A 12,894-nucleotide genomic window follows, 5' to 3' on the forward strand; every position below is an offset into this window, starting at 1 on the left:
GCAAGGGTACTATATTGAGAATGTAATGAGAAACCTTTTATGGCACAAACACATGCTCGCTTTTCATGCTCCTCATGCCCCATGCCCCATGCCCCACTCCCCCTTGCCCCACTCCAGCTGCCCCCCAGTTTTATGGGGGGCCAAAGTTATCTTCTCTCGTTTTGCCTTTTAGTCGTAGTCTAATTTTATTTTGTTTGTCGCTTCATCTGCTTCTTACTCTTCTTCCATCTCCTTCTCCACCTCCACCTCCAACTTCTTCGTCTGCTACATTTCCATCTCCATATTCGCGCTCTTCTTTTGTCTACTTAGAATTAATAATTTTTGTTTTCATTTTCCTCCATTTTGCTCCATCCTCTGAGCACTTCTTATTCCTTTTCTTTCTTCTCGGTTTCCATTTCTTATTCCTTTTTTTCCTTCTCCGTTTCCACCTCTTAGTCATTTTCTTGTAATACAATATGTGTTTTTTTTGTTTTTTGTTTGTTTTTGTAGGTACTCTATATATTTTATTTTGTTTAATTTGTTCTTCTCTTTTGTTTTCTTTTGCTTTTTTTACGCTTTTTTTTTTTTGGTTGTTGTTTTTAATAATTTATATTACAAAATAAAAATCAAAAAGCCAGGGGCATGGATGGGACTGGGACTGAGACTGGGACTGGTGGGGGGCATACGGGCTTTTTGGAATTTGGCAAATGATTTGGCAGGTGGGCGACCGAGCCTCTCACTCTCCCTCTCCCTCTCACTCTACCCCACTCTTTTCTCTTTCATTCAGCCATCTCTCTCCTTTTCGCCTCCCACCTCTCTATCTTTGTGTGTTTTTTGTGCCTTTGTGTGGGTGTGGGGGGGCGTGTCCATTGGGAGCATTGGAGCATCTTTATCGAAATAACATTGTAATTGCTTTTTGATAAATGAAGCACGCGCTGCACAACTGACAGCCAACAAAAGCAACTAAAACAAACAGAAGGGGCGGACGGTTGGCGGGGGAGGGGGATTGGTAGGAGAAGGTGGGGAAATCCCAGGGAGAGGCATAAAAAAACGAAAACAAACTTATAAGAATGCCAGCCCCCCTAAAGAAGCGATAAACGTACCAGAGATTACCCTGGCATTGAGCAAATTTCAGTTTAGTATTGGAAGACAGGATTGGAAGATCTTGATCTAGAAGATATCTCTTGGAATACCATGATTGGAAGTCACATTCTATTAGGTGGGTGGGAGAGGCTCGGAAGGACAGAAGGTATGGAAAGGAAATCGATTCCTCGGGGTGGAAGCTGGGGGATATATAGGGTTTTGCCTCTCTCTAAAAACCCTCTTAAGTCCAACCCTTCCGATCTAATGGATCATAAATAGATTTAAAAACAGTACAGCCATGTGTATAAAGATTTTATTGAATCCTGATATTCGTATTCATTCATTATAGGGTATGTCAAGGGTCTATCTAGTTTGATTTGTTTCGTCCATCGTTTATGCCCTTGTCCCTAATGGGTATTGGGGTTATAAAAGCAAAATCGCTCGGACGTCTCACTCAAGTGAAGGCAATGCACCAATCCCATACCCCCAATCCACTCCTAATTCCCATTCTCCTCCACAACCACCACCCCACTGATCTCTTCTGGGTGCTGCAGCCAGAGAGCGGGTGCAGGGGGGCGGGCGAGGGCGGGGGCGGGGGCGCACGCACTCTCTGGGAAGACAATTTAAAATGTTGAAAAATGCTCAGCTAATTGGCAGTTGACAGCGTCGAGAGCCTGGGATTGGCTTGCCCCACAAAACCGAGAGGACAGGGTGGGACAGCAGTGGGACACTGGGATAGGGTGGGGACGAGGGCCGGTGGCAGGGGCAGACGGGTGATGGCTGTAGGGGCATATAAATTTAATTTGGTTTATAAAAAGTGCTTGAGAATGTGGAATGGGACGACGGAGAACATGGACCAACAACGAGAGCTGAAGCGGCCTGAAGTGGCCTCAGCGAACAACAGCTGAAAGGGGACGGGTGTGTGTGTGGGATGGATTGATGGTTGGATGAATGCTGTTGTTGCAAGGGCCAAGTGGCAAGAGGTGGAATGGGGCCAGATTGAAGCCGGGGCTAATGGCAGCCAAGTGGCCGCCAAATCCATCAGAGGTGGACCCAAACCCCGTTCGGCCCTCAGCTAATCCCAAAAAAAAAGCCAAATTGAATTGAAAAAATATTTAAATAATTTTTGGAACCAAAAAAAATAATACAAAAATATATAGAAACATAATGAAAGAAAAACGAAAAAGTTTTCGTAGAAATTTATGAAAGGGCACAGCAGCTGAAGGGTGAGGTGGAGAGAGCTGCCGGAAAATGAAGAAAACGAAAAAAGTTTAATCGGAAATTCTTAAGAGAATACTTTTCCGGGGCCGCGCCACTCCACTCCACTCCACTCCCATCCCATCCCCGTCAGCCTGGTCGTTCCCTCTTGCCAAGGAATTTTTCCATTTCATCTATTCAAAGAAGTTTCTCATAATCGACACGACATCCCCTGCCATTGCCCCTGACGCTGTCCTCCTGCGTTCAATCCCTTGTAGGAATCATCCCCCCTTTTTTGTCTTGAATGCATTTGCATATCCCAACTCTAATTTATATGATAAGTGGCGGACAAAAGGGACGACTCTCGGAGAACCAGAGAGTGGGCCACAAGGGGGGGCTTGAAAATCGATGACTTAGTTTTTCTGATTATTCCAATTTCTTCCCCAGCCCTTTTCCCCCCCACCGCCAAGGGTGTAGTATTCCCATGCCAACCCGTAGTAACAAATAAAAGTAGCCAAAAATGAGCTGCAATAACAAATCAAATTATATTTACATAATAAACAAATAAGGGATAAATTTTCCTCGGTTAGAAGGGTTTCGCGTCCTTCCATTATTCAACTGTTTTCTTCTACATTGGTATATATCTAAAAATATTATTGGCATTTCGAATTAGTCTTAAATTCTTGTGAAAAACAAAAACAAAAAAAAAAACATGGGAACCTGGAAGAGATTTCGCTCCTTGACAGAATGCATTGGTTTAACTACAATACAAACTAAGGCTAAAACTAAAAGTTGTAACTAGAAAATTAGTCGTATCTCTATGGCAATGGCTGCTCAGACTCAACAAACTTGTATTCTAAATGCAGCGGTGGGCAGTCGCTGCATCGTGCACACGAGATGTATGTTGTTTGTGGCCTTTGTCTCACAGCAGTCGCGATGACCTGTCCACCGCTGTTCCAATATGTAGGGGGGATAGCAGATAGCTTATACCATGGTTTCTTGAAGGACAACTGGGCTTCCAGTTTGGAAAACGCCTTGGAGATTGGAACGGCTTTCTTCTTAAGTTTTCCTAAGGGGTGCCTCTCTTTACTTCAGTACGAGTATATATATAATATATAGTATGTATGTATGCACGAGTATGTATAATTACTTATCAACCATTTTGAGTTGGGCTGAGCTGAAATTTCATTTCATTTTTAGTCAAAGTAACTTCCAGTTGGATAGGAAATCTTCCCTTTGGTTGGGAGCATAAACGAAATTTTGATCAAGAAACCAAAACACACTCCAAATTCCAGCTTTATCCAAGTTTTAATTAGAATACTAGTGTTTTTGGAATAAAATATGAAGATTTCAAACAGAATTTGTGCGAAAATTGTGGACTCTACGATGCCACACCTAAGGGATCTTGAAAGGCCCAGTAAACTAGCCTAGACCTTCTTCCACTCAGATTAAAATAGTAGAGTCAATGATTTCATTATGAGACAAATTTAAGGGGTATTATTCCGAACAGGATTCAACAGAGATCATTACCTTAAAGGGCTTTTAGGGGGTGTTTTTAGGGGCAATAAAAAAAAAAATTAATAACAATTAAATATAAATAAATTAGGGCTTAAATATGTACAGGCATTTTGCGTAGCGAAGCTTTCTCTTTTCTCTCTCTCTCTCTCTTTGCTTTAGACGTTTGATTAACCATTTAGTTTAGTGATTAGTTTAGTTTAGTTTAGTTAGTGGCTGCTCTAACGCCTTCTCCGTTCTCTTTGCTTATGCTCTCAAGTACAGTGTAAGTCAGTTAATTAATAGTTTACTTTGTTGTTACATTTTGTTTTGTTTTGTTTGTTTGTTTTTTTTTTTTTTTTTTTTTTTTAATTCAATTGAGTGTTGGTTTTCGTCTAGGTATAAACATTTAAAAATTTTGAAAAATATTTCGTTTTTTTGATTTTAGGTTTGAATTTTTTTGTTTTGTTTTTTTTTACGACAAAAATGTAGAAAAAAATTCTTTAGTTGTTTAATGTGATTTTTATAATTTTTGTTTGCTTAAGTTAATTAACAAATTATTTGTTATTTTGCAAGCGAGAGAGATACGACGATTGACAAAAATTTGTAGCAATTTGTTGCATTTTAGTTTGGTGTATGTAGTGGTTGGCCATCGGCCCCTAGGACTATCATTATAGTACTAGTATATATATATATATATATATGTATATATGTATAATATAGTTGTATATTCCGTATCTGTATCTGCTGTATAACTATGATATATGATATATGTATGTAAGTGTATATATAGGTATATGGTATATGTATAGTATATGGCATATAATGTATGGTATCTGTATATATATGTAGCTATGTTTTCCTATTCTCCTGTTTTCTTTTCTGTTTGAATGCATGAACGATGTACTCTATATATTAGCAGCATATACTATATACTCGTATGACTTGCTCTTGGTTTTGGCATTAGGATCTAAGAAAGGTAAGTGGTAAGTGGTAAGTGGTAAAAGGTAAAACTTAAACTTAATTGAGCGAGCACGTTGCTTGACTTTCGATCTCTTGATTTGTATCTGGATCTGGTTTTGATATAATTAAATGCATGAGATAATGCTTGGGGGCCTATAGCAGTGTTGTATTTACAGGTTTTTGGGGGGTTTTTATGTGTGTGTGTGTGCAGAATATCACATAGTCAGACATATAATTCTATATACGACTACAAGTTCTCAATTTTCGGCACTCCTCCTCGTCGTCGGCTTTAGACATGCAGCGTCGAGGAGTCCAGCGAATTCCTCGACGAACTCCGATGTCCACCGATCAGCGTGGCCGTGTCCGCTTCCGTGGCATCTGCATCTAGAAGGAAACGCTTGCGCTGCGGACGCAAAAACAGGAACATCACCAACAGCGACAGGAAAAAGGCCAACGCCCCAAAGGCCGGATAGACAACGCCACTCAGTTGGCTCGTTGTTGGCAAAGCACTGATGATGTACACCCGGTCCGTGGGATGCAGATGGGCATGCATCTTTGGCTGTCCACGCTCCGTTGTTGTTGTTGTTGTGGAGGTGTTGCCCTCTGTGGTGGTGCCCACCAACTGGCGCGTGTCCACATTGAGCTTCTTCGAGCGTCGCATCATGCCAGTAAGCTGCGGAAAATGGCAAACAAATACCGAGTTCCACGGATTAGTGATCACTCAGAGCTGCAACGGATGAGGGGGCGGGGGACGACGACTCACCTTATGCTTACACGTGACCTGTATATTGTAGACCGTGTCCGGCCACAGGGAGAGCTCGGCACGAGACGTGTCCGTGAGAAGATTGCCTATCAGACCGCCCCCAGACACCTCCCAGGTGATCAGGCACTGGCGCGAGGCATTGGCTATCATCTCGTCCCAGCCAATGTCGGTGAGCACGAGTGCTCCCTGTCGCTGGGCCCTGTGTATCCTCAGCTCGAAGGGCGACAATTGCTTTTGACAGTTTTCCCAGCACTGTGGCGGCCCGCGGCAAGGCAAGGCACGGCGCGGCAGCAAGCGTAATGGATGGTTGGATGGAGGGACAAAAACGGAGGAAAAACAGTGGAAAGTTAGCTATTTGTCAATTAGGTTTTGTAATTATGTCGCGCGCCCTCAGGTAGGCAATGAAATTCTGCTCATCTTTCATTCTCCTGCCCCCGGTTTTAACCCCTTATGGCCCTCTGGACAGTCCCATTTTCTTTCTTGGTTTGAAACAATTGTATTGGTCATGCTTCGCTTGGAATATCCTGAGGTATAGCCATTGTATGGCCCGAAACGGGGTTTCGGTATTTAATTAGAATTAGAAGAATTTCATTCAAGCATGAAAATACATTGAAAACTTCGTTAAATAAATATGTAAAACTATTTTAAATTCATTTAATCTATACCAGTTTTTGACTTCATTTTTGCAGTAGCTTGCAGTGGAATTACCAGCAGTACTCATCCCTATTTTATCTTTCATTTTAGGATTCATAAAAAATATAAAACAACGCCCTGCTAAAAAAACAAAAAAAAAAACTGTTAATCAAATATTTGAGACCCAGGGCTCTACATCCATCAAAACCATAAAACACACACACACACAAAAAAACAAAAATGTGACATTCTCCAAGTGGAAGATTTTCAAGAGCCAGCATTAATGGGTTAATGACATCGTTAGGAGGCTGTCACATGCCAGGGGCGTAGAGCGGCGATGGTGGGCGGTGGGGGGGAGCGTAGATACTTACATTTCTGCAATCAGTGGAATCCGTACAATAATGCCAGCCCCTCGAAAACTGTAAAGGGAAGAGAGAGGAGACGAAAGTTAGTTAGTGGGCGTGGCCTAATCGAATTTTAAGTAAGCTACGAGAAGAAAAAGTAATCAGGCACAGGACCCGAGGCGGTCTGCCAGCGAGGACAAACACAACAAGGAGTCATCCTCCTCATCTCGTTTTGTCCTATCCCTTGACTTGGTTCCTGCCTCACAGCCAAAGTCCTGAGCCCTGCCTGTCCTGCCTGTCCTGTCCTTTGCTTCTCCTCAACAATAGACGCAAATTTGTAACTTGTAATAAAAGGCAAAGCCGGCAGTCAGACAGACAGATAGGCAGGCCGGCAGGCCGGCAGGCCGGCAGGCAGGCAGGCAGGCAGGCAGGCAGGCAGGCAAAAAGAAATCTAAAAGTCTATGTACGTAAAAGGATATATATAAATGACCACAAACGTTGGCCTGTGGAGAATTGAAAATTTCACGCTCCTGGCAATGAGGATAATGAGGGGGATTGCCATGGCAAATGGATAAGGATGGAAGACGGAACGGCACGGAACAGATCGGGATCAAAACTGGACTGCCTGCTTAGCCTTTGTCAACTGTCGCCTTACGCACAGGACAAAACAGAACGCAGCTGAACAGAACAGCGGGAGGGGACGCTCTCTCTTTCTCTGATTCTGATTCCCATTCCCATTTCTGTTTCTATATCTATTCGTGTCCTGTCTTTATGAATGAGCAGGCAGAATGGAGGGACAGATAGACAGACAGACACACAATTGAATGGCAAAAACTGCGACAGAAAAACGATTAGAGATGGTTGCGTGACAAATTGTTATTGCCCCGAAATTTTACAATATTAAAAAATCTAAACTCCTTGTGTATTCAATGTCATTTTGCTGTCCAGTCCTCCCCCTGTCCGCTGCTAGACAGCGTGTGCGAGGGTTAAATAACCCCCCAACGAATAAAAAACCCATCATTGATCTTTGTTTTCCATCTTGATATATGTTTATTGCCTTTATGGGCATCATGGGGATTTTGTGCAATTTTTTGCCCTGACTTTTCAACTTAATTCGTTGCACTGACTAAATGATTCATTGACGATGAACAACCCTGTTCCTGGAGGCCTCGCTTGAATCACATTTGATTCGCTGTACAAATTGTCTCATAAGAGAAAGGAATCACGAGCAACATTCGCCACGATTTTTTTTTTAAGTTTTGAGTACAATTTCTATATATTTTTAGGGCAAAAATATGTTACTGCTTTGCAAGTAACAAAAACAAAAACAAACAAAATTTTATAAAACTATTCTAATTATTTTAAATAAATTTTAAACGCGAAAATGCAAAGTTTTTTCAAGTAAATGGGGACCTTTCGAAAATATTTCATTTAATAATATATCTTGTATTTCAGGCCCCCTTTGGATCCCAACACACACCTCAGATGTGACTGGATCGTTTCATCAAATCTACAATAGAAAGCCTCCTCTCGAGGCAGATGTCTGCATAAGAATGCAAGGACCAAACTTCTGACAAAGAAATTCACCCTATATTTCGTTTAATTAAATAAAATTAACATATTCGCATGGGCACATACATATGTCTTGAGGATTTCTATAGATATCTCAGGGTTGTTTTTCCATAGAGTCTAGATTTTCACTACATTCAGTCCGCATTGTGGGACTGACATTGATTTACTGTACAAATGTACCATAAGCGAACGGACACACTCATTAATTTTCTCCATCAATTTCCTCATTGAAACTCTTTCAGGATGTCCTTTGGCTATTTCTCTTTCACACTATGATAATCAAACAAAATTCCATTCGAATCCTTAGATACCCCTAAAAGAATTTAAAATATAGAATATATAGAATAGAAAACAAAAGTGCCCCCAATAAATGTGCAGCTCTCTTTTCAGAATAATTCCCAATCCGCATTGCAAAAAGTCTTTCCTCAAACATTTGACGATAGTAATTGCCATTGATTGTCTTATGCGATAATCCCATAGCAGTGGAAATCCTTTAAGTACTTCCTGAAACGCATTCTGCGATCATCCATCAAGGAGACGACCATCTCTAAGGATTCACATCCTTCCACAAACACACACACACACACACACACACACACACACACACACACCGAGAGACAGACAGGGGACAATGGCTGCCATCACCTTTTGGCCCAACATTGACGGCGGCGACGGGCGGCGGCACTTTGTCATCATTACACAATAAGGAGGCGGGGCAGAGCAGGGCAGTCGAAAAACCCAGCAGTTGTGGCAGATAAAAACGGGAACGGGAAAGACAGGGACAGAGGCAGGGCCAGGGGCAGGGGCAGGGGCAGGAGGCAAATTCCAGAAAAGGAAAATCGCAAAGACAACATATTTTCCGCTCAATTGAATTTTTGCCCTCTCTTTGCAAAAAAAAAAAATAAATAAATAAAAGAAGGAGACGCAAATGTTGAAGATGCAAGAGGAGGAGGAGAGCAGGGAGACGACGGACTGAAACAACTTGGGCGATAAGTAACAACAATAAGGCGTTCAAATGAATGAATGACTGAATGCCAGAATGAATGAACAGGGTACGGCTGAGGGAAGATTGAGGTATGAGAGACGGCTTTGACTCAATGAAAATGCTGAACTGGCAAATCATTCTGCCGCCGCCGCCGCCGCTTTTCCCACTTCTTGTACCTGGGCCCTGGGTCTTGTCTGTTTTGGGCCATATATAAATTAAACGCAGGCCAGCAGCGACAACTTTTACATGCAATTGTCCCAGACATTTTCACACCCATAGTGCCGGTGCCAGGGCCGGTGCCGGTGCCCCCTCCTCCTCCTCCTCCTCTGACCACATAAATTACCCAAAAAAAAAAAAAAAAAAAACTTACGGGAGGGTCACTCACTCATTTTTGCCCCCGTTCTCTTCCCACATTTCTTTTTCTCTATTTCTCTTATTTTTTGTTTTGTTTGAGGAGAAGCAATTTTTATGAGACACGTACGCATACGGAGATATTCGATGATTCCCACCACCAGCAGTAGCAGCAGCAGCAGCAGCAGCAGCAGAAGCCAAAAGAATACGTGCCTCGCATATCACATCAAGATCGCTAGAGTCTCCCACAACCACCTCTCCCACATGTGCATATATCCCAGCCACCCATCTAGACTATCCACCCACTGGTGGGTGGGGCGGAAAAGACTTTCATGGTGTTAATTTGGCGCTGATTGAGCCACGCATTCGGCTTTCGACGGGGGTTTCAGGGATATCAGGGGTTGGATTCATAAAGGATGGAACGGATGGAACGGATGCCTCGGATGCTACGGATGGTATGGTATGGTATGGCTCTGCTCTGTCTGCCTGACTGGATGGGTGGATTAGTTCCAGTATATTCCTTCGACTGGGCATGAAATTAGCTTCGCGCACGGCTCGACTCGAGTCCTAGACCGAGACCGACGGGCTTTGTCATCGTTCAACCCTTAAGAACTTTTTGACTTTCAACGAATAGACTTCAAAGGGCAAATGCTCATGATGATGATGATGATGGTACGGCTGAAGATGATGATGATCAAAATTCCTTGCTCTAATTTCCACCCATCACTCTCGCATGACGCGGCACATTGATGGACTCGGACTCGAGAGCAAAAAAACAACATATATGGCATGTGCATGATGCGGCACGATTCCAGTTTCGCTAATATACTTATTTTTGGTTTTCAGACTGCTTCAAAATTCAAAAAGCCTACCCACGGCTTCTGAGGGCTTCCCAACACCAAGAATAATGTTTCTTGTATCTAAATAATAGATACATATACATATTTTTATTAATATTCAGAGTTTCAATTACATGAACTTCCCTGTTCAGCTTGAAAGCTCCCATTTTCTCAACAGAACACTCGTCTGTACTCCCCTACTCTGTCTATTCTGGTACTCTACGAGTCCAGAGTGTTCATTGTGTTCAGCCATCCTCTCAAATTTCATTGAATTTTCTTTGAAAATGCCACAACACTTTCCTGCTCAAGTGATTCATGCACTCCTCATGTCAATTGGTCGAGAGCTCACCTTAACGCCCGAGCTGGGAGCGAGCTCTCTCGGGTTTACTTGGAAATCGGAGATGATATTTACACGACTCTTGATTTATGCACCGCTTGCAGGTCGTACGGGAATTGATATGAACATTTCTGAATTTGAGTTGATTTCATTTGATACCGAAATTTATTAACATTTTCGTTGAGGTGTCAGCACAATGGAGGGCGCGGTACGCGCTCTCTGGGGGTTTTTATCCGCAGTTCCAGGAAGTCACGCCATAACACGACAATCACAATTCGAAATCTTTCAATAGAGAGGAAAACTTTTCCAAACGAGATCTTTTCGTCTTGATTTCAATCCCCCCTTTGGGGCATTCAAAAATTCTGTTTCTTTTTTTCGATGTGGTTTAAGTTACATTTGTACATAAATTGTACAAATGGGGGGACTAAGGGGGGACACCAAGAATCAAGTTTCTCTAATAGTTTATGGATATCGAACATACATCTATATATGTATGTATATTCAAAACATAATTTTTGTTCAACTCCAAAACATGAGCTTCGCATCATAAAGCTATATCTATTAGGAGTTTTCGTTATGATTTTTTTAAAACATTTTTTTGTGTGTTTTCTTTGTGGGATGTACTAGAAATTCCATTTACTCTGACTTTTCTTTAGTTTTGTGTTCCTTGTGTTGCATCTGGCATGCAGCCGTTTCCCCTCGCATATGTTGTTCCTGCTTTTACTCCCATTTCAACTCTTTCATTGTTTCCCCTCACGTTCTGCTGCTGTGCTCCTTCCACCTTTGTACCCAGGTATGTACGCTCTAACTCTGCTCCTCTGCTCCTTCCAGCTTCTCTTTCAGAACATTTATTCAACAGTTCCAACTGTCACTCTTGCTCTCCTCTCTCTAAAAGAAATCCCTCTCTGTCGCTCTCGAAAAAGCTTGGCTTTTGTCTCTCCCCTTTCTCTTTCTATGCCGATTCAAATTCAATCCCCGATCGCTGCCGATCTCTATTAGCAGCACTATGACACTGGCCGACCACCCGGATGACATCTTTTGAGCGGCGGCTACCTGAGCAGCAGCGGCAGCGGCAACAGAAGCAGCAGCAGCGACAACAACGACAAAAACGACAACAACGACAAACGACAGAGCGACAGGGCGATGTCAACCCAAAGATAAAGAAAGGCACAGCAAGAGCGGGGCAGGGCATAAAAAATTACGTCGCTTTACCTTTCGGAGCCGAATAACCATTGTCATCATCATCGATGTCTAACCTTGAAGGCCCTACCCCTACCCCTGCCTCTCCCCTGCCCCCTGGCCAATGCGGCTGCTGCTGCTCAGTTGAGCATACAACTGTCCATCAAATGTTTCGGCTTTGGCTTGGATCGGATCGGATCGGTGTCTTATCTCCCCGGCCCAAAAAGTCTGATCCGAGTTTGAGTTTCGAGGCTCTCTCGGTGTCTGTCGTCTGCGACTTACCTGCTGATAGCAGCTTTGACGGCATCTGCTCAATTGCTTGCTGGTGCTGCTCCCAGGCCCCGTCGCAAACGGCATTGATGGCGATGCGGATGGGGAGGGAGAGGGAGATGATGATGATGATGATGATGAGGATGAGGATGGGGATGAGGATGAGCTCAGTTCTGTGGCTGTTCCCGTTCCATCTGCAGTCGATCCTCCATCCTTGTGGGCGAGACTGAGGGCGGCAAGTGCGCAGCAGGCGAGCATCAGAGCAAGTGAATTGAACATGTTTGTTCTTGTTGTTCCAATTGTTGTTGTTGTTGTTGTTGTTGTTGCTCTCTCCCACTCTCACTTTGTTGGCTCCTTTTTTTGCTTGCTTGCTTGCTCTTCTCTCCTTCCTCCCACCACCGCCACTCCAATCAATGGGTGTGGACGTGTGGGCGTTGACTCGTGTGTGAGCGGTCGTGAGTGTGAGTTTGTGTTTGGGTTCGTGTGCGTGTGCGTGTGTGTATAGGTATGTTTTGGGCTGAGTGGGCGTGGAGCAATCTGTTCAATCAGATTGATTAATTGATTGATTTTGTTTGTTTATTTTTGGTATCAAGAGGAGACATAATCGTCCCGTGCTTTTGGATGCATTTAGTGGAGCAGAGCAGTTCCCCTCAATGTACGCCTCTGCTTTCGCTCTCACACTCTCGTTCTCTCACTCCTTCCTCGTATTACCGTTTATTTGCCTTGGCGATTGTCACACAGCAACAACGAGAGTATGTTTGTGGAATGGGGGGGTGGGGGGGACAACAACAACTACTTGAGGCTGTAACTGTAACTGTAAACGTAAGTGTAACTGTAACTCCACATGCGGCGGAGAGCAAAACAACACACGACCCACGAGTATGGGATGATACACAGAGAAACAG

The 12,894-nt window shown here is 43.2% G+C and overlaps 1 protein-coding gene across 2 annotated transcripts; it reads right to left on the bottom strand.

Annotated features, from left to right (window-relative positions):
- Positions 1-4,855: 4,855 nt before the first annotated feature.
- LOC6597344 (transmembrane protein fend) lies at positions 4,856-12,565 on the bottom strand. 2 transcript variants are annotated; one of them, XM_002022510.2, is made up of 4 exons: positions 12,002-12,565; positions 6,484-6,531; positions 5,480-5,731; positions 4,856-5,389 (listed from the first exon to the last, which is right to left on the bottom strand). In XM_002022510.2, exons 1-4 carry the CDS (start codon positions 12,266-12,268, stop codon positions 5,006-5,008), a joined length of 951 nt encoding a protein of 316 aa, XP_002022546.1. In that variant the 5' UTR covers positions 12,269-12,565; the 3' UTR covers positions 4,856-5,005. The 2 variants fall into 2 exon arrangements, with proteins under 2 accessions (XP_002022546.1, XP_026846438.1); XM_026990637.1 differs by lacking the exon at positions 6,484-6,531.
- Positions 12,566-12,894: the final 329 nt, after the last annotated feature.

Source organism: Drosophila persimilis, unplaced genomic scaffold (assembly GCF_003286085.1).
Source record: "Drosophila persimilis strain 14011-0111.01,24,50 unplaced genomic scaffold, DperRS2 tig00000606-arrow-arrow-pilon, whole genome shotgun sequence".
NCBI classification, from domain to species: Eukaryota; Metazoa; Arthropoda; class Insecta; order Diptera; family Drosophilidae; genus Drosophila; species Drosophila persimilis.